The following is a 23279-nucleotide window of genomic DNA, read 5'->3' on the forward strand; positions in this document are numbered from 1 at the left end:
ATCGAAAGGACCTCTTAAACCATTATATCTAAAGTTTGCGACAAAGGCAGATTTCCCTAGACCAAAGACAGAGACAGAAATATATATAAAAGCTTCAGTTAGCATACAGTCTGGAAACATCAAATAGAGGTATTATATCAGTAGTGAGGAAAATTAGATATTGTCACAAAGTACCCGTATCAATAACAAATCCTGTTTTATATTTTCAAATATCAGATACAGTTTCCAGCAACTTTTCCAAATTTAAACTACTCTGTTGATACACAATGTAGAAAACAATCTAAGTTTCAATGCATTTTTAATTTTATTCAATCTTGCATTTGTTCAAGCAAAAACAATTTAAGGAGGACCACAGCTATCAGCTTTCGATTATGTCCAGCTTCTCACTAGGGTGCCCTTGAATCTGCCATAAAAATCAATAGTGTGCATCTAATCGTGTTCTTTTAATTTGAGTATTGAAAAGGGGATCATCTCCTCTAATATTCTTCAGGGCCTCTGGTTTCCAGATTAAACACGAAATATGACCTGTCATTTTGACATGTTCTCTGCATTTTCATTTTAAATTATCATAAATAAGAAAAATAAACACAGCCTTGCTAATCTTTGGCATACACAGCTGTTTGATTCAGCTTAGTTTCCAAGTCTTAGACATTGCACACTTTCCTTCTTTTCAGTCCTCCGGCTTCACCTCCAAGTTTTTCAGCTGAAAGATTCTTTATTGTATTCAAATTTGGTGCCATAGGAATTGTTCTGGTTACTCAATCTGTGAAGAGTCTTGGAAATTGAACTGGGTCCACAGCAGAAAACACCAACTGTTTTCCTGGAAAGAGAAAGGAGGAGAAGGAAAATCAGGTAGAGAATTAAGAAGTGACATGATGTGTGCTTTACAAGCAAGAATGCAAGATATTATCTTGTGTACTGGAAACTATTTTCCAGTGATTTCTATCATCAATGACCACCAGAAAAATGTATCTCATTTATCTTGTGCTTTTCATACTGGAATTCAAGCCATTTCAGAAAAGGTAAATATGGGTACGAATTTGCTCATGATCAAAGATTGAGCAGTGTGTCTTAGGATTGTTTTCATTTCATGTTATTTGTCAAACTAAACGGTATATTAAGAAAAATAATCCAAATAATCCATAGGTGTCATCAGCTAAAAACATTTTAGTTTGCTGACATTTTTAAATTTATTTTTTGGTGCTGGTATAGAAGCTTGAACTGGGACTCACACTAGGCTTTTTTTCACACAAGGTTGTTGTTTTACCACTTGAGTCACACTTCTATTCCCAGCATTTTTGCTGGTTCATGGGGATAAGTGTTTTACAGACTTGCATGCACAGACTGGTTTTGAATCATGATTCTCAGCCTGAGTAGCTGCAATTATAGCACTGGTTTGCTAATTCTTTCTTAATTAGCCACTTGACACAGACTTTGATCTAATGTTTCCAAGTGAATACAATGAAAGAAGGAATATTACCAATTTTTGAGAAGATAATTTTAAGTGGTTAATTTATATCCATATGGAATACAACATATGAATAGGGGTATATTCTTTGTTATGAAAGCACAACAATAAATGTAACAAATATCACGTTATAACAGATGCTTCACTTCCTAATATAAAATTTCAGTAATTAAGTAATACACATCTCTAAAAAACAATAAATAGGGAAGGAAGAGTATGGCAGGTTGATCTTCCTCCGAAGTGTCTTGATTTGTATTTGTTTCTTGCTGGGATATCAATGTGATTAACATTTCTATCACATCTTGAACAAATAGAGTAGTTCCTGATTACCGTAGAGGAATACTTAAATGCATACTAAAACTTTATTCCATTAAAATTTTTTACCTTGAAAAATTATATGAAGAACTAGGAAAAGTACAAAAAGATGGAAGTGGTTTGGCTCAAGAGGCAGAGCACCAGTCACGAGTGAAAAAGCCAAACAACAGCACAAGGCCTAGAGTTTACATTCCAGTACTGATACACAAAAAATTCAAAATATTGAAAAAAGGACTACTGAGGTTTCTTGTGGCAGTGTACAGTCTAGCATGTGTGAGGTGTGAGGCCCTTGGTTTGAGCTGTGATATTGCAAGGACAACAGCAACAAAAGCAACAAATGTTTTCAGACACTGAGCATAGAGAAAAGATCTCTGAGAAAAAAAGACAACACAAGCAAGCAAAGTCTAGCACTTGTCTCTTCTCACTTCCAAACAGGCAGTCTACCGGCTGTACCAGTGACAGAATGGCAAGCACTCATTCGATTGACTACACAAAGAATAGAGTTCATGGAAAGCAAAGAAATGGAAAGCTGTGGAGGAGCAGAGCATGGAAGGGAAAAGACAAACTCAACAAGAGAATCTAGTGTCTGACAGAGAAGAATCCTCAATGAGTAATCTGCCCATATGTGAGAGGAGGCTGAGTATGAAATTAGCTGCAGAAATGTCCAGGGATCCACCGTCCAAACAATTCTTTGAGCTGATGCAAGGCTCTGAGCAAGTCAGTAACTGAGGTAATCACAGTTGCAGAGCAGTAGACAGGGTTCGCAGAAAAGCATCACCTTATTTGCCAAGGTTGTTCAGAAAATTGGCTTTACATTGCAGGCTAGTCCATATCTGTACTACTGAATCTTAACGTAGCTTTGAAAACAAAATAATAAATGACCTTCCTGAGCAAGTCCAATAAAAGTGAAAAGAATAAGTCAAATCTAGCATCTAAAATGAGTAGCATCAGATAATAATAGGAAGGATTGGGTGTATGTAGCTGCAACCATTCCTAACAACACACACACACACACACACACACACACACACACACACACACACACTTCAAAAGAAAAGCAAACATGAACTATAATAAAAATTCTTACAGGCTGGTTAAGTTCCTTTAAAAATTGATCGGGGGGGGGTAAACGGGAGAGGGAAATGGGGACCATGTCATGAGAAAGGGTATCAATGTTTGTGAAGTAATGTACCTTCCATCTGGTGAATATAATGTAACCCTTCTATTAATTACAATAAAAAAAATCTTTAAAAAAGAAAAAAAAATTGATCCATGGAAGCTGTAACTAGAGTGTCTCAGAATGTGGTTTTCTTTTATTGGAGACCTGACTTTAAAGATGTGATGAATTCATGAGATCATCCCTGTGGACCTCAGCAAAATCTTACTGGCATGTGTATAAGCCAATGAGACACTAGGATTGTACATGGAGATGTTATAGGAAGGCAGAGAGACAGCTATATGCAAGACAAAAAGAGTCCCTAGGGAAATTAAGATTAATGACACTTTGAACTTGAACTTTTAGCTTCCAGAATGTGGAGAAAGTTTCTTTTATTTAATATACCACAGTTGTAATTTTTAAAAAATAACTTTTGTAGAGCAATGTAAAGAGAAAGATCATTCAATAGAAATAAGCCTATAAAAATAAAACATATAATTATCACATATTGATAATACTTACATTTCTTATGTTCAAAGAAAGGATTCATGGAGTAGAAGAGTGATGGAGGATGAGTTTAAAGTCCCAAATAAAAATTTTAGAAATAAAATCTAATTTTTGTAATAATAAATACTGAGTAAATGAATAGAATAAAAAGCATAGAAGAAATACTACACACAAAAGTGAAGTGAATACACTTAAAAACTGAGCTTTATAATCAATACAAACTGTATTCTACAAAGAGAAAGCAGAGCAGAAGTGAAGAGTATCTTGTAAGACAATAGCAGCTTGTGGAACATAAATGTAATGGTGGCCCAGCACGAGGGGGTGGAGAGAGGAATTATCAAAAGCATCTCCAGATTTGATACCAACAAATTCACAAGTGAATTTTACAAGTGAAATCCCAAGTCACAAAACCAGTATGAAGAAAACCAAGTCAACTGATAATGAAATGCTGAAAATGAATCCTGAAGAGAAAAAATTTTCAAGTAATGAAAACGAAGAAACTCACCGAATACTATACAAAGAGGGTATGTTCATAGGTTTTTGTCATAAATGGTGCATGTCAGGCAACACCGAGATGCCACTGCCAAAATGTTTAGAAGATAAACCAAAATATTTGATGTGCTATACCAAGCAGTTAGTGTGCAAAAAAGAAATGTGTTCGAAATGGAAATGGAAGAAAAACTTCTCAGAATAAGACAATTCAAATAAATATATTTCTTGCAAAATAGCTGCACTGACAAAAATCTCCTCCCCCCAAAAAAGGTAACTGAAATCAAGTGGAAATTCAAATGTACACAGAGAAATAAAAAGCCCCAAAGTCATAAATCTGTGACTAAATATAAGGTAGTTTTTCTGCCCTAATTTCTAGTCTTCTCTTTAACACAAGACTTCCTTTTCAAGCAAAAATGTCAAAACAGGGTTTACAGTCTATGTAGAGATCAGATGAATGCAACAATGGCTGAATGGAAATACAGAAAGAGGTATGGAATGATTTCAAGTGGCTCTCAATAAACTAATGATGTGCATACATTGTATATGTACAATAGCATTGCTTCAATTTTAGCTCAATCAGAATTAACTTAAGGCCTTCTGACAAAAAAAAAGTTGGATCCCAGAAGGTTTTAGAAAGAGCTATAATAGTCAATGTACACAGGTGAAAATGAATATAGATTGAAAGAGGCTTTGAATTGGCATTTGAAGAGATAACAGAGAATGAGGAAGGGGTGACATTGAACAAGAATCATTGTACTCACAAACTCACCTGATGAATCATAACTTCTTTGTGCAACTATTTAAGGATAATAAAAAAGCTATCGGGGCTGAGGTCTGAGTATTGCAGTTCAAAGCCAGCCTGGTCAATAAATTCCATGAGACTCTTACCTACAATTAATTACTATAAAATGAGATGTGGGGATGTAGCTCAAGGAGTAGGGCGGGTAGCCTTGAGCTGAAGAGCTCAGAGACAATGCCCAGGCCCAGAGTTCAAGCCCCATGCACGTCAAAAAAAAAAAAGCTATTGGGAAAAAAGTCATACTTTTCTAAGAAGTTCGCAATTGATATTAGGGGGCAGAAAGCTGTGGAAATCCGTGATGTAGGGCAGATAACAAAAGAAAAAAAACAAATATCCAAGGGTGGCTACCATGTCAATATGGTAGAAAAGTACCATTATAAAAATTTCAATTAATTCATTTACCAATAATACATCAGACAAATGCTTAATATCCAGTATCTGCAGAGAACTCAAGAACCCAATCCCCTCCAAACCCAACAAACCATTCACTAAATAGAACTAAAAAGAGACTTATCAAAAGAAGAGGTTAAAATGGCAGAAAAACATGTGAAAATGCTAATCATCCATGGTTATAAAGGAAATGCAAATAAAAACAACCCTAAGATGTCACTTTACACCAATTAGAATGACAAATATTCTGAACTCAGGCAATGACAGATGCTGGCCGGGTTGTGGAGAAAGAGGAACCCTGCTACACTGTTGGTGGGAATGTAAACTAGTTCAGCCAGTCTGGAAAGCAGTGTGGAGATTTCTTAAAGAACTGAAAATTTACCTTCTCTACGATCCTGCCATACCACTCCTGGGCATCTACCCTGAACAACATAACCCAGGATATGATAAGGACACCTGCTCAGCTATGTTCATCTCTGCACTATTCACAATAGCCAAGTGCTAGAAACAACCCAGAGGCCCTACTGCAGATGAATGGATACAAAAAAATGTGGCATTGTATACACACACACACACACACACACACACACACACACACTGGAATTCTATATAGCCAACAGACAAGATAAAATAATGGTATTTGTGGGGAAGTAGATGAAATTAGAGCAAATCATGTTGAGGAGATAAGTCAAGACCAAAGGAACAAAAGGCACATGGTATCCTTAATATGTGGATATTAGATCCAAACAGTACAAGAGCCAATGACTCAATATTTGGGTAACCAAGTTTATAGATATGGTATTGGAGATATAAAGATAACTACATATACATAAAAATTTATGACTCTATAGACATAATGTTTTATTTCTTAAATTAATATGTTTCTATGACATACAAACCCTCAGTCTAATTTTAATTATGTTCTAAAATCTATGTGCCAGTGATTATATAGATTCCTTTCTTGAATTCTTGTTTGTTAAACATGACATCTGAAATATGATGAAAAACTCAATATTAATAAATTCTTTCATAAAAAAGAAAATTTCAATTAATTCAATAAAATCTGAATAGAAAGATAAATTTAGAATGAGCAAATACTTAAAACCAACATTAAGCCACTGTTTAAATCTAATGTTATTTTATATTAAATTAAATGTATAGTTTAAACACTATAATGTAAAGGTTCAATGCACATAAAGCAAAAATGGACAAAAAGGCAAAAATACAAATCCAGAATTAGAGTTGACAATATCAATATTCCTGTCTTAGTAATTGCTAAAAATGGACAGAAAATCAGTAACTGCATTCAAAACTTGAAAAAAACATTACCTACCAATTAGAACTAATTGACATTTACAAAACGTTCTATCCAACAGTGAAGAAAGAAACAAATTGTTTCTGAGAATTCACACAGATAGAGCAGCAAAATATGCCTGGGCAACAAAATATGTCTCAAGAAATCAACATGAGTATATTTTTATGTTAAATCTCCATTAACCTACAAAGAACTTAAAAAATAACTGAAAAATCACCACACATTTGGAAAATGAGCACTACACATTTTTTTTTTTGTGGTTTATGGGGCTTGAACTACTCATCCTGGGCACTATCCCTGAGCTCTTCAGCTCAAGGCTACCCCCTTCCCTCAATCCAAGCCCCACTTCCCGTTTTCTAGAGGTTAATTTGAGATTAGAGTCTCAGATCCTTTTGTGCCCACTGGCTTTGAACCTTGATCCTCAGATCTCAGCCTCCAGAGTAGCTAGGATTACAGTTGTGAGCTACTATGCTGGTGAGCAGTACACTTCTAAATAACAGAAAAGTCAAAGATAAACACCCAATGTAAAGTTTAAAGCATTTTAAAATAGATGAAAATAGAAATAAGTCTTACTGATTATAATTCTAGCTACTTAATCTGAAGGATCATGGTTCAAGGCTAGCCCCAACAACAAAAGCTAACAATAAATAAAACCCTCTCAGCCTAATGTGGCATGTGTGCCTGCAGGCCCAAGTAAGGAACTAGTAGGAGGATTAAACTGAGACTGATTTGGAGCAAAAATATGAGCCCCTATCCAAAAATAACTAAGGTGAAGAAAAGAGCTGGAGGTGTGGCTCCCTCAAGAGGTAGGGTATTGGGTACTGAGTTCAAAATCCATATCATAAACAAACAAATTTCTTCCCCACAGTGAAAAGAAGTTGGGGAAGTAAGAAAGATGATGGTGGGGTGTATGTAATGAGAATAAATTATATATCATGAAAATAGCAATGGTAATTCTAGTTTTTTAATACAGGTTACAAATCTATATTGCTACCCTTTGCCAGCACTTCTTGTTTTCTTAATTACAGTCATTCTGCCTGGGGATAGATGTAATGTAGATTAATGTAATGTGGAATTACATTTCCCTTATGGCTGAAGATGCCAAACAATTTTTCATGTATTTGTTTCTATATGTACTTTTTTGAAGAGTGTTCAGTTCACTTGTCCAGTTTTTGACTGGATTACACGTTCATTGGTGTTTATTTTTTTAAGACTCTTCGTAGATTCAGGGTATTCATCTGTTGAATGAACAGCTGGCATGTACTTTTTCTTGTTCTTCAAACTGTACTCTTACATTGTTGACTGCCTACATTAGTGTGAAAAAGCATTTTAGTTTGATGCAATATCATTTGTCAATTCTTGATATCACTCATTGAGTGCTATTTTACAACTTATTATGTATTTAGTGGTTGTGTGTATATATGATTTTGTGTGTGGATGCTGGTACTGGAGCTTGAACTTAGGGCCTGCTTTACAGCAGCTCCTCTTTTGGTAATTAGAGACATGAGTCTCACACATTTTCCTGTTGTGTTTGGCTCTGAACTAAGATCCTCAGAGTTTAGCTTCCTGACTAGCTACAATTATAGGCCTGAACCACCAGTTCCTAGATATGCAGATATATTGAAATATTTCCACTATGCTTTCCTATAACAGTTTTAGAGTTTCAAGTCTTATATTAGGCTGTTGTACATATTTTGAGTTGAATATATATACCTATAGGTCTATATCTATATAGATAAAGTGATCTGATTTCATTCTCCCAGCAACATTTGTAAACACAATTTGCCCAATATATATCCTTGTTCCTTCGTTGAGACCCAAGGGGTTGTGAATGCTTGGGATTTTGCTGGGGCCTCCACTGTTTTATTTGCCTAGTTTTCTTATCCTGTGGTAATACCATGCTCTTTTTGTTGACATGGCTCTATAGTATTATTGAAATTGGGCTTTGGGATACATCCATCATTGCTTAGGATATTTTGGCTAAGCATGGTCTTCTGTGTTTCTACACATATTTCAGGATTATTTATTCCAAGTCTATGAAGAATGTCATTGGTATTTTGATGGTGATGCCATTCTGAGAATCATATTTTGTAATATAGCCATTTAAACAAAATTAAGTGCTAGGTCCTCAATGGGGAAGGGATTTTCATCTTCTATTCTTCTTCAATTTCTTTTTTCAGTGTTTTAATCATTTTCAAGGTAGATGTGTTTTACATTTTGACTTATGCTTTATTCCTTAGACATTTTGTTCTTTTGTGAGGCTATTCTAACTGGGATTGTTTTCCTAATTTCTTTCTCAGAAGGTAAATTATTAATGCATGAAAACTTCTTTACTTGTACATTGTTTTTAATTCAGCTACTTTGTTGAATTTGCTTATCAGATCTAAAAGTCATGTTGGAGTATATGGGTTTGTTCATATATAAAGGGTTGTCATCTGCAGATAATGGCAATTTTACTTCTCCACTGTCTTAGGTCTATTTCACTTCATTGCTCTGCTGTATTAACTAAAATTTCAAGTACTATATTAAATGAGTAGTGAACATGGATAGCATCTTATTCCTGATGTTAGAGGAACTGCTTTGACAATGTAAAAATACAATTTAATATAACTTGGATATAGATTTGTGATATACAGATTTTATTAGGTTTTGATATAATCTTTCAATTTCTAGTTTCCTGAGGACTTTTATGAAAAGATGCTGAGTTTGCGTATGCTAGTTGGAGCGCTAGAATCAAACCAACTTGATTATGGTGTACGTATGATCTTTTAGTATGTGATTTAATTTGGTTTGTAAAATTTTTATTGAGAATTTTTATTTTATGTTGCTATTTTCATTTGTTTCTAAGTTTTAAAACAAATTCGCATCCCAAATTTCTTCAAAAGCCCACTGATTCTTGAAAAGTGTACTCTTCAGTGTCCATGTATTTTAATATTCTTGTAGTTTCTCTTATTGACTTCTAATTTTGTTCCACTATGATATGATAAAATGCCAGAAAGTATTTCAACTTTTGGTATTTGTTATAACTTACTTTGTGACCTAAAATATCTTATAGAGAAAGTTCCATAATCTGCAAAAAAATGAGCATGTAGGGGCCGGGAGTTGGCCTAGTGGTTAAATTGCTTGCCTAGCATGCATGAAGACCCGGGTTCGATTCCTCGGTACCACATACACAGGGAAAAAAAAGCCGGAAGTGGTGCTAAGGCTCAAGTGGTAGAGCTCTAGCCTTGAGAAAGTCCAAGGACAGTGCTCAGGCCCTGAGGTAAAGCCCAGGACTGGCAAAAAAAAAAAAAAAAAAGATCATGTATTCTGCAGTTGCTGGAAAGACTATTCTGTAAATACCTTAAATCCCTTTGATTAACAATGTGCATATATACTTAATCTCTTAGTATCTTCATTATGTGTTGCTTCCCTTACCAGCATGCAGTGATTGTCTTTATCTTTTTCATTTTAGTTTAATGTGTGCTTAGTGAGATAGGAGTATAGATATTCCTGCTTGTTTGTATATGTCACTTTCTTGGAATATATTTGCACTGTTTTAAAAACAATATGGTAAAGCAAAAAACAAATATTTGGTTTCAAATATTCCATCCAAAATGAATCATTTATTCTCCTTTTGCAAACGGTACTCATGCAACAAATTATTTTTTCTTTTTCATTGCCACTCTTGGGGCTTGAACTCAGGGCCTGACCACTGTCCTTGGGCTTTCTCAAGGCCAGTGCGCTGTCACTTAAGCCATAGCACCATTTCCAGCTATTTCTGTGTATGTGGTATCGAGGAATCAAACCCAAGGCTTTGTGCATGCTAGGCAAGCACTCTTCCATTAGGCCTCTTGCTCCCGTCCATGAAGTATTTCTTATTTTAAACAGTAGGAGAGGTAGAAGCTTTGTTCAACCAGACTGAGATCAGGCTCTTAGTTATACTCCAGCATTGCTTAAAAGAAAATGAATTAAGTATTTAAAGAAAACCATGTATGAGGGTCTTGGGCATAGGGTGATTTGGAAAATCACTTGAGAGGCTAAGATCTGTCCTCAGCAGTGGAAAGAACAAAAGAAGGGATAACAAAACAGAAATTTACTGATTATTGAAGACTGTTTTTTCCTGTCCAGAGAAAAGAAACACAATCAGAACAATTCATTTTCTGTTTTCATTTAAAACAGAGGCAAGGCAGATCAGAAAGATGAAGTATGGAAAGCAGCTGCCAGGAATTTAGAGTCATAGTCTTAATGCACAGCTTGATTCAAAGTATAAAAGCACTATTCTCTTTGTATTTATATTTACATTCCTCATAAGCTATAGTATTTAATAAACAGAGAGAAATGAAAAAGGTAAAAATGAAAAGCAGTTCTCTTTCTCTGACCTTGTCTGATTGCCCAAATAATTAATATACTCTGAGAACTGAGCAAAGATATGCTGGCATGCCGGGGACAAACACAAACAATAGCAAACAGAATTAGGTTAGACACAATAAATATTTTTCTGACATTATTAAATACTAAGCACTTTACAAAGAAATAGAATAGTTTTGTATGTTTTGGGAGAATGAGTTATCAAACGTTTTACTGTAGTATAGTTAACAATGTGCTGCACTGTACATATCAGATGTGGGAGTTTCTTTGAATACTAATGCTGCATCCTTCCGGGAGACATGTTCAGATATAAATCTGGGCTCATCTTTGGGCTCTGACACATTAGCAAAAGGTTTTAATGTCTTGATCTGTTGGGACTGAGTTTCATTTGTAAAATAATGATGATGACTGAATAATTTCAATTTCATAGTTATATATAAAAATCACACATTATGTTCTGTTTCTAAAAGCCACAGAAGGAAAAAAAAATTCTCAAGTACAAATGGAAAGTAAGTGTACTCAGCTTTTAAAATTCTGTATCTGAGACCAGTACTGATAGCTCAAGCAGGAGGGTGAGATGTGAGAATCACAGTTCAAAGACAGACCAGAGAAGATAGACTGTGAGATTCTTATCTCCAACTAATCACCAAAGCAACCACAAGTATGACTCAAATAGTAGAGTGCCAGCATCAAACAAAAAAACTCAAGGACAATGCAAAGGCCCCAAGTTCAAGCCCCAGTACTGGCACAAAAAAAGAAAAAAATATATATGATACTTTCTGATCTAACAATTTCAGACCCTAGTCTATTGTAAAATTTTCATATGAGAATATATGTACAGATGGAACTATGGTAAGAAATATAGTAAGAAACTCTTGACATGATAACAAATTAGAGGTGATCTAAATACCCTAACTCATAGTTGGGGTGGCAATAAACAAATTATCCATATTCTATAATATTATGAGGTAAAGTTACATGGATATTATCTATGCTGGGGATATGAATCACTAAATAGTGATTTGGTACCTGATATACGGTATATATGTTAATTTGTTTTTTGAAATAGGGAAGGGTAAAACAAGATGATTGAGAGGGGGTGTGGGGAAACTGGAATAAAAACATGGAAAGGGGTATTAATGTTCAAGAAGTAATATACCTACTACCTGATAAATGCAACTGTAACCCCTTGTAATCACCTCAACAATAAAATACAATATAAATAAATAAATAGTGATTTGGAAAATAGTTTTTTTTTACTGTAGATTCATTCAATAACATTCAAAACCCAAGATTTAAATGAACACATATATGGAGATTTATATTTGCTCACACATATACTTCTTAAGAATTGATAACAAGCTGGGTGGTGGTAGCTCATGCCTATAATTCTAGCTATTCAGGTGGCTGAGATTGGAGGACTGCCGTTCAAAGCCAGCCTGGAAAGTAAAGTCTGTAAGACTATTATCTTCATTTAATCACCTAAAAACAAGAAGTGGAACTCAAACTGCTAGCATGCCAGACATGAGCACACAGGCTCCCTGACAGCTCCCTGTCCCTGAGTTCACCAACATCAGACAAATAGAATTGATTTTAAAAAGAGTCACCAGGTATTACCTTTGTACTTAGGAGTGTCTAACCTAACTTAAATGTGTATCAACATAGTATATTAAGTAGATGATTGCTAGCTTAATAATAATCCTTTCCTGAAAAATTAAAATTTTGCCCAATGTAGAGTATTTAAAATTTTAATCTGTGTTCCTCTCATCCCTTTGCTTATCTCTTCTGTATATGTGTTTCTTTACTAATTTAGAAGCAAGAAGCTACCCAAAATATATCTCGAGTGACACCTTTCACTTCTAAGTGTGCTTTATAAAATATCCTTTAAAGATAATTATTTTCAGGTCCCTGCCCCAGATCAAATACACACAACTTAAAGAGTTGTACACAGTGTCAAAAGTAGATGGTGCACATTTACTCTACTTTAATCAACTTTGTTTGAAGCAAAAGAAAAAAACTATAAAACATAGAAAGTCATTCTAACACACGAACTTCAAAATTAATGAGAATTCTTATGAGCCCAAAAAATCCAATTATTCCAATTTAATTTGCTGTAAATGATCCTCTACTGTGTTGGGGTTTGTTTTCTGAATTGAAATAAGAAACTTAACAAGGTTTTCAGCAAAAGCTTATGATAATAATAAAAGAATGCTCATAAAGGCCTGTGAATGCCAACAGAGAGAAATGGTTCTATGGCTCATAGCAAGTGCCAGGCAAGTTTGGAATATCATCAAATTAAGGTGGTTTAAATTGGAAGAAGATGGGAAAACAATATAGCCAAACTCAAGTTGACTATTTTTTCTCGTGTTCTCTCTAGAGCCCTAAACACTACCAACAATGTAAAAAGCATACTAATTTTGATAGAATTTATTGGACAGATAAAGTAAAAATACAAGCTCAATGGGAAAAAAAATTGTGTGCAATGTCCAAGTGTGAATGGAGAGCTTTGTATTTAGCATTACAACTAATGAGGTTACTATCAAGAGGCTATGGTACTCATCTTCCAATGACTATGTCTAAATGAACTACTGTATTGTAAAATGTTAACATTTGGAATGTTAAAAATTACATCTACTTTGTCTTTATTAGCTTTTGAAGAGACATGATGGGTCTAACCTTTAGATAGAAATTTTAAAAAGTGTGAGTGTGCCAGGCACGGTGGCTCATGCCTGTAATCTTAGCTACTCAGGAGGCTGAGATGATCTATGGATAGAGGTTCAACACTGGCAAGAAAATCTGTGAAACTCTTCAAAGCGTCCTCAAATCAGAGCTGTGACTCAAGAGGTAGAGTGCTAGCCTTGAGCAAAAAGCTCAGGGACATTGTCTAGTCTCTGAGTTCAAGTCCCAGAACCAGCAAAAATAAAAGAAAGAAGAAAGGGAAGAAAGAAAGACAGAGAGAGTGAGAGAAAAGGAGGAAGGAAGGAAGGAAGGAAGGAAGGAAGGAAGGAAGGAAGGAAGGAAGGAAGGAAGGAAGGAAGGAGAAAGAAAAAGAGAAGGAAGGAAGGAGAAAGAAAAAGAGAAGGAAGGAAGGAAAGAAAAAGAAAGAAAGAAAGAAAGAAAGAAAGAAAGAAGGAAAGAAAGAAAGAAGGAAAGAAAGAAAGAAGAAAAAGATAAAGAGGAAATAAAGAGAGGGAGGGAGAGAGGAAGGGAGGCAGGTACACAAAAACTTTTATGGATTTCTGCTCTGCCCCGTGGTGCTTTCAAAGGAGGCAAATAGTCAGGATAGTTTGTGACTCAAAATAAATGTTCTCCTTTCATACTGATTCCTTCAGAAAAAGTGTTTCTGGTTTCCAAGAAGAAAATTATATTTAGAACTAGTTCCAGTTCTGACCCAAATGCCAGTGGCTCATACCTACAATCCTAGCTACTCAGGGGCCTGAGGTTTGAGGACAGTGGTTCAAAGCCAGCTCAGACAGGAAAGTCCATAAGACTCTTACACACACACACACACACACACACACACACACACACACACACACACACACACACACACACACATACAGAGTGAACTGTGGCTCAAGTTGTAGAGTGCTAGCCTTGAGCAGTAAAGCTTAGGAACACAGGAGCAACACCCAGGCCCTAAAGCCAGCATAAGATAAAAAAGGAAAAAAGACAAATACGTCTCATCAGTTACTTCATATTACAATGAAAAGCTTTGAACCACAAAACAAAGCAATTCACTCTGATAAATAAAAAAGCTAAGACATTAAATATTTCAATACATTAACTCTTAGGCCTATTGGCCAAGTATCTTGTTTGCCAAAATTATAATGGAAAACTTTTCCCATGATCTCTTGATATGTTCTGTGAGAATAAATGTACATGTTAAAATGAATCTCAAATGGCAGTGCAGGGAGTTAAGTATAGTTCATACATATTTGGCTTATTTCTGAACATTTTTTTTCTTTTATGCCAGCACAGGGCTTGAACCTCGGCTAATCCTCAGCTAAGATTAAAGGCAGGGACCACCTGTGCTGTCTCTAAGCTAAATGTTGACAATTTGATATGACATCTATGTAGGATGGTATCTGCTTTGCTTCATCCTGTGCAGCAATGAGATGAATTAGGGATTTGTACTCAGATTGTCAGTTCATCTTCAAACATTTCCTATGATGAAACTGAGTTATTTTAATTTGTTCCCTAGCCACCTGTCAAAAATTCTGAGTAATGATTACTTACCCTCTGTTACATTTCGCTACCTCATCAAGCAAAATCTCCCATCTAGGACGCCCAACCGAAAGTCTTGAATTTAGTGCATGGTATTTTTCGCCAATTATCTTCTGCCAAAAAAAAAGCATTACAACTCATGTAAGTCACAGATTAAGATAAATAGTTTAATTCTCTAACATCAATTCTATCTGTGCTGTGATATAAAGAGTCTAAGTACCAATCTAAAACCTGTTAAGTACAGTCATTTTGAAGTATCATTTCTTTCTCCTTTCCTTTTAAAACCCATTATCTTCTTGAATGCCATTTTTACAAATGGCTGATTTTCCTAGACATCAGTTCTTTGCTTTACTTTTTCAAAATGAAGATATAAGACAAAGAATATATCCTACCTCCTCACTCTCAAAACATCTCAAAACATCAATAAGGTATAAGAATTGTCATATTTGCCTCGTGTGAAGAAATTACTACAAATTATCATGGCAAATTTTGAGAAATAATCTTAGACAAAAGGGTTTAAATCTTGACCCTATCAACAAATGAATGTTAATTAACTAGTTTTTGCAAAACATACATCAAACAACACTGAAGAGTCAGAATGAAGTAAAGTATCTGAGTTTCACAAAGGCAGTCCTAGAAATAAGTATCATTTTCTGCTATACCTTACAATGACACTAGGTTAAAAATGACATTGATATACTTCATGAAAGTGGTGAGATTATTCATTTTTTTCCAATACTGGGACATAGATGCCTTAGCTTTTTCACTAAAGGTTAGAACTCTACTACTTGAACCATTGCTCTGTTTCTGGCTTTGGCTGGTACTTGAAGACGAGAGGTTCATTGACTTTCTAATCAGGGCTGGATTAGAACAGCCATTTTCCAATTGTAGCCTCTCAAGTAGCTAAGATTACAAGCATGAGCCATCACCGCCCCATCAAGTTGGCAAGAAAGCTGAGTGAAACAGTTTTGAGGTGATTGACAAACATTCATATTGTGCATTCATATTGTGCATGTGAGAAACATGTCTGATATAATTAACTCTGTAATAAAACCCTGGAGAGTATGCACACCCAGACTCATCAACCCTTGCAACCCTGTTGTCTCTAAACACTTGTTCCTTTATCTGCAAACTGCGGATCCTAATATTGTCTACTTCTCAAATCTGTTGCAATGACATAAGATAAATATGACATTCTTAGCTTGGTGCCCAGCATAGCAAATACACAATGCATGAGCTGGCAGATACCTTTGGAATGAACTAATCTTGATAATATAAAACTTTATCTTCTTTCTCCACAAAAACAACAACCAGATAAAAACAGCAAGGGCAAAGCCTTCTCAAAGAACGGACACACTGCTGGTTCACATGCCTTGATGTCTATAGATAACAAAATGGAAGCAAATACTGGAGTGGAAAGATAAATCAAAAGGTCTACTAGAGCCTGCAGTGAGGAGGACAATTGAAAGGCATACTATGGTTAACTTCAAGGACAAGCCATGTGTTCTTTGGAAATTTTCCAAAGGAGGCCTTCCTCTTGAAATCTTCTGTTCAAACCACCTGCAGAAATTGTCCTCCAGCACAGCTCCTACAGTAAATCTTCTATTATCAAGAGGATTGTTTAATTAACAATAACATCCAACCCCATACCTGTATCCCATCTGTTTGACTGAGGTACAGCTGGATATTGATGTAATCAGGTCTATTTTCCTGCCAAAACTGAAAGGGCATAAAGATTAAATACTGAAATTCTTTCGAAATGCTCAAATTTTCTTATTCTAACATATGACTCCATAATTCAGACAACAACATGGCTTATCACAGATGAAATATCAACAGACAGATAGCTAGGTGAATAAGTAGACAGATTCCAGCATTCATAACATGACTTGTGCTTCAGGCAAAATGTAGGTCTGGTAGTGGTGGGGAAGGAAACAATTCTTTCCTCAAAGATACAAAATCGACCATAGTAAACATTACATGAATAGTCTCCTATGTCAACCCCAAATAATTCTTATTTTGTTTCATGAATTCACTTGTCACAAATATAACTTTCATTTTAGAATGGCAGGCTAAGAAACACAAGGTTTAGACATGTTAGGAAATAAAAGACAATTAAAAATGGACACTTTTTCCTTGTTTCTCTTTTCTACCTACTCAACACTGATTTTGTTTGTATAACAATATCTATGGTAAAACATATATTTAACTGGAAAAATTGTCTAGGAAAAATGTGGAATCACTTTCCATTTCAGGCTCAAACCACCACTCATCTTAATGCAGCTGTTCTAGACACAATATATATATATATATATATATATATATATATATATATATATATATATTGTGTGTGTGTGTCTGTGTCTGTGTCTGTGTCTGTGTGTATGTCTGTGTGTATGTATATATACATATATAAGCATGAGAAAAGATGTGACCTTTTGTATCTGCCTTATTTTACTCTACATATTATCTCGAAAGCTCACTCATGCATGTATCACAACTTCCTGTGTGTGTGTGTGTGTGTGTGTGTGTGTGTGTGTGTGTGATTGGTTCGTTGGTTCTGGGCATTTAGCTCAAGGCCTTAAGATCTCTGGTCAGGTGCTTTACCATTTGAACCATATCTCTAGTCCTGGAAGTTCCTTTTCAAAGCTAAATAATTCCACTGCATGCATATGCCATATTTTGTATCTTCATTGATTACTTGGTCAAATACTTGAGTTTTAGGTTCCTCTACTTTCGTTCTTTCCTACAGGATGCTTCTTTAGTCTGGGTGCACATTTCATTCGCATCTCTATTCCCAAACAGTATGTTCAGTGGGCATTCCTCAACACAACCCAAAATGAAAGACACCCTTTACTGATAAGTCCGCTTTCCCTCTACTTTCCCTTTCTTTGCCCTGACTGAAATCTCAGAAATACATATCCTACCAATTAATTGGAATCTACTTGGCTCATAAATCACATCAGCTCAAACATTTAGTTTTCTTGTGTTACCTGATATATCTCCAGCTCCTGAAACAGTTCTTGATTCATGATAGGGAGTCACTAAATACTTACTAAATGAGAAAATGACTGAATGAATGAATGTCCAAAAAGACACATTTAAAGATGGCTAGTGCAGCACTCTTTGTAATAAGAACATAACATTTACTACAGGGAATTAATCAATTCCATGCCATAGAATTTTCTACGGCACTCAAAAGAATGAAATAACTTGGTTTGCTAATGCAAAGACAATAATCAAGATGCGGCAGTAAGTTTTAAAAAGACAATTAGGAAAAAAAGTAATAGTATTATTTCTCATTTTAATAAATGAATGAATGAAATATTAAAAGTAAGGTTCATGAATGACTTCTTTTCTCCTTCTCCCCTCCTCTCTCTGGACCTGTGGCTTGAACTCAGAGTCGTGCATTGTCACATGGCATTCTGCACTCATGGTTGGTGCTCTACCAACTGGGTGTCCAGTTCCAACTTTTGCTGGTTATAGAAATAAGAGTCTTAATTTTTCTGCTTGGCCAGTTTCTAACCTCATTCCTCACATCTCAGCCTATGAGTAGCTAGTATTAAAAGGCCTGAGACATTAATGCCCAGCCTTTTATCTCTTAGTATAAGTTAGAATTCTGAGTCTTTGAGATTCTTCATTTTAAATTAGAAAGTACAATACTGTTTTGAAATATTACAGGTGGAGATGAGGGATAAGTGATGTGAGAACAAAGGTTAAAAGATATTTTGGGGACATCTGCTGACATTCCTTTCCAATGCAACTTACTCCACCACCAGCCATACGTCAATGTTGAACATCTTATATTAAAACATAGAAATGAAACAAGATGAGGGGCAGGGGTGGTGGGAGGGAAATGGGCATCAAGACATGAGAAAGGGTATCAATGTTTGTGAAGTAATGCACCTTCTATTTGGTGAATGTAATGTAATCCTTCTATTAATTACATTAAAAAATATAAAAAACATAGAAATGTGTATTTCTGTGTTAAAATTATGTCATGAGAAAGTATATACAAAGGAATATTTATATCTGAAAAAGGGTTTTCAAGGCATAATCAAATGTTACCTCTTCTTTCAAATTGAAGGCGTTTTATTTATTCTCTAGAAAGCAGTTATTAGTTTTACAATACAAAAGAAAACTAAATTTTAAATGAAGATTGTGCAACTAAAAAAAATACTATTGTTACCTTGTTATGCAAAGTACAGATTAAGTCTGCAAACCAGGAGAAGGACTTGATGTCTCTGCATACCCAAATGAAGTACAGTCTTCTAAGCTTGTATGATTTCCAGTCATCCCTTTAAATTTAAATACCATGATAGTTATGATTACAAAAAAACCCCAAAACAGAATAATTTGTTACTCAAGTTTTGTTAGTAAGTAGCCAACAGAAATAGCCTTTCACATGCTAACAACCCATGTAGCACTTATTACTGTCAAATGAACGTCACAGGAGCCAGACTAATTCCAAGACATAAAGACATAATGCTTTCCAAGTGTTCACATGTTGTAGATCTTATATGCACGTTACCTGCTTTTATTGGATGGTCACAAACTGATCTTTTAGGTCAAAATAACATTGTTCCTTGAACCACAGAAAAACAAATTGTCTGTTTTCAGTGAATTCTATCATTGCACTGGGCTTCAAAGGTCATTTGGTCTTGCCCTTGCCTCTAGGCAAAAGGAGCCAAAACCACCCCCAGAATCTTGGCTGTTTGTCCCTTTCTTAATCATTAAGGAAAGGAATTTCACAATCATATACTATGTAATGCATTCCAGCCACACTTAATTCCAAGTCTGGGTTCCTATTTATAACTATGAAGTAGTCTGAGGTTAAGAAAATGTTCCTCCTTTTCATATTAGGTAACCAAATAGCATGTTATGTGCTGTCAGAAACCATTGCTTTTTGGCTTAAAATATGGCTATTCTTTCTTGTAAGAATTGCCTGAAATTACATCTAGTATTTAAACACAAAAATAAAGTAAGACTCAAAATAATTTTTTGCTCGTTATTTAAGCCTTGATATGCAGCCCAAGTTGGCCTCAAACTCATGATCCTCCTACCTCAGCCTAAGTACTTTTCTGTTCTGGTATCTTATAAAATATTTTGTATACATTGTGTCTGCATTAACAGTGCATGGAAGAAAATGGAGAGTTATTTCTTTCTTGCTGTCACTCTCCTTTTGTTTTGAAGGTGACGAAGAGAAAATACTGAATCAATTTTTCCCTTTGGGCAATCTCCCTTTAGATTTGGGGTAAATTTGTTAGTAGATTTTTCTGTTTTGTTGTAAATGTAATAATAAACGAAGGAATGATGCATCATTTGTCATATTTTCATAAAATCTTTCCCTGATCATACTTCTGCAGTAACTCCAGCATTTTGTGTTCCATTAATCTGTCTCCTTTTCTTAAGTTTCTATATTTTTCTAAAAGTCATCCTTTTCATGAATTTCTTATGGATTTATTTCTAACCAGCCCTACTTGAATATAAGCTTTTAAGGGAAGAGACTAAGTTTTCTTGTGCTGCTTTATTCCCAATATCTGTAAGATTAAGTAACTCAGAACCCTGAGAAACATTTGCTGATTACTGTTAAAGAAGTAGGAATAGAAAGGATGGTTATGAGTGACTTTTTATGTTATCTTTAAATAATTATACAAAAGATTTTCAATTTAATGTGTCACTTTATGAAGGCAATACAACTTGATCAATGCCACCATTCCTATTATTCTCCCATCTCTCCCAATCCCATTTCCCACTTTCAAGTTATCTGATTCCTTTACACACCACACACACACAGAGAGCTATATCTATATAATATTATGACTGTATTTGCATACCATTCTTCTATCCATTCATCTCCTCCCCTTACACTTCCCTCCTTTTCCCCATGAGAATACCAGCTTGCTGCTATTCATTTTGTTAAAATGTAAGTTAGTTGCTCAAAGGAATTACACCATTGGAATCCTTTCCTGTATGTCTGGTAGTTTAGTCAATCCATTTGCATATCTGTGTACAATAACTTTTCATGGAAGCCAAGGATAGAAGGCACGACTATCACATTGACTTATCTTAACAAGGAGCACACTAAAAGCCACAGACTCTTTGTTGAGAATCACTGTATTAGTCCCTTCTTTAATTAGTAAATAGAATGTATTCCTAGAACCATGAGGAGATAGTGTAAGGAAATACTTCATGCTAACAGGACAAATATCTAAAATACTGGCAGTTCTCTGTTCATAGATAGAATGAATCAAAAGACATACATGAGAGTGTTGAGTATTGATGCAAACGGAGTCACTCCAATACCTCCAGCCACACAGAAGCTGACCTCGTAGTTCAGTGATTCCTCGAAGGGACTACCAAAGGGACCATCAATGTACAGCCTGTAGGAGGGCAGAGAAAGTTTGAAAATGAAAATAATTATAATTTCCATAACAGGCACCAAGCATGCTGAATCCAGTTTCTAGGCATTAGGGCCTCATTTTATTGTTTCTGATAATGATAAAGTATAATGGATCAAAAATAGTTTTATGTACAATTGATATTAAAGTGAGTAGACCTACTATAAGCATGAAGAACACAGTAATTACAAATAGTGCCATGCTGAATAAGTAAGGACAACCGGTAATGACATAGAACATTATTTGAACATATATGGATATAGTGTGTATGTATGAGGGAAAATTCTAAATGTCCACTTAATATCCACATTCCATTGCTTAGTAACAGACCATTAATTTTATTCAGGGAAGCAAAATGTCCAGTGGAAAACACTACATTTCTCAGATTCCATTCATCTGTTTGGGCTCCGTGGCAATGTTTTGTCTGCTGTGGTATAATTGGAACTGCAAATGGAACAATTGGGAAGGTTCCCTTCAGGAAACTCCTCAGAAAGTTGCATCTCTCTTTCCTTTTCTTCCTTCCTCTAGCCACCTCATTCCAGGCATTTTTATATGCAAGAGAAACAAACACTATGTGTATATGACATAGCCATTTTATAGCTCATTCGATTCTAAAAGATCTTTACGAAAATTAGTAACTATTCAAAAAGGTACATTAGTAAAACAAGCCTTAAGGTGTGCACATTGTTTATGGCTATAAATCATGGTAACAGTAGGCCAGCCAAGGCTGTACATCTCTGCTTAAGAATCCAATGAGAACTACGTAATGTAACATTTGCAGATACTAATAATTAAATGTAGACCATTGAATTAGTAATTAAAAACATATTCAATGAGAGCTAAGTGTATATTAAATGAATTATCAAACAAACATTTTTGTTTAATTAGTTCCATTTAAGTAGTTATTACAGCAGGACTTAGATTTTTATGTCTAGTCGATGTACAATGTATCTTTAAATATTAATACAGGAACACATGAAACCTCATTAAAATGCTATATCTAATGAAAATGACAATTGTTATATCTGAAAGAAAGATAATTAAATTTGATAAGAAGAATGTAGCGTTCTTAACATAGCACAAATTCAGGAAATGCTGATAGATCACATAATTACAATATGAACAATTCTTATTACATATATTTAATTCATATTTTATAACATTAATAAATGTATCCTTCATACTATTTTTGAATCAAAAATAAAAATTATATCTCATCAACGCTAAGGAAATTTTTGTGTTCATGAACACATTAAATGAAGGACAAAGGAATTCATACAATGCACTGACCATTACAAATATACAAATTTCTTTACAAATTTCAGTGATAAAACTGATATACTATTTGTCCAATGAAGAGTCATGAAAAACATTTCTTTCTTGTCATCATTCCAATCAACACACCCACCCCGTGTGCCACATGGCTTTTTTTTTTTTTTGGTCTTTTGAAATCTCTTTGAATAAGAATACTAGAACATGGAGTTCTACCCATTTACTACAAGTGAGATCACAGACAGGTCATTTGTCTTCTCTAAAACTGATTTCCTTCATCATAGAAAAAAGAATCAACAAAACGCAATGGCACAAATAATGCCTGCTAAGATGACAGAAGGCCACATAAACATCAGGGAATGTTTTGTTAATGACCTCATATCTACAGTGCACCAAGACGACTTTGAAAGGCCCAGTATGAACACAACAGGCTCAAGGTGTCTTTGGAAACAGACATGAGATATTGACTTGATGGGTTTTGGAAAGTCTGATGCTTTGTATTTGAAATGTTTTATACATATAATACTTTATGATATTATTATTATTAATTTTATTTTATGTTTTTACTGGCCACAGGGCTAAACTCA

General features: G+C 34.9%; 1 protein-coding gene across 1 annotated transcript in view; it reads right to left on the reverse strand.

Moving 5' to 3' along the window:
• Positions 1-322: 322 nt before the first annotated feature.
• Positions 323-23279, reverse strand: part of Nox4 (NADPH oxidase 4) — a 171519-nt gene continuing 148562 nt past the window's right edge. The window contains exons 14-18 of the mRNA XM_090349138.1: positions 21283-21402; positions 19209-19317; positions 16670-16738; positions 15032-15132; positions 323-820 (exon numbers count right to left, since the gene is read on the reverse strand). Of these exons, the coding sequence (XP_090205264.1) occupies positions 700-820; positions 15032-15132; positions 16670-16738; positions 19209-19317; positions 21283-21402 (520 nt within the window). The 3' untranslated portion in view covers positions 323-699. The remainder of the gene's footprint in view (positions 821-15031; positions 15133-16669; positions 16739-19208; positions 19318-21282; positions 21403-23279) is intronic.

The sequence above is a fragment of the Megascapheus bottae genome, chromosome 16 (assembly GCF_031878675.1).
Source record: "Megascapheus bottae isolate mThoBot1 chromosome 16, mThoBot2.hap1, whole genome shotgun sequence".
Lineage (NCBI taxonomy): Eukaryota > Metazoa > Chordata > Mammalia > Rodentia > Geomyidae > Megascapheus > Megascapheus bottae.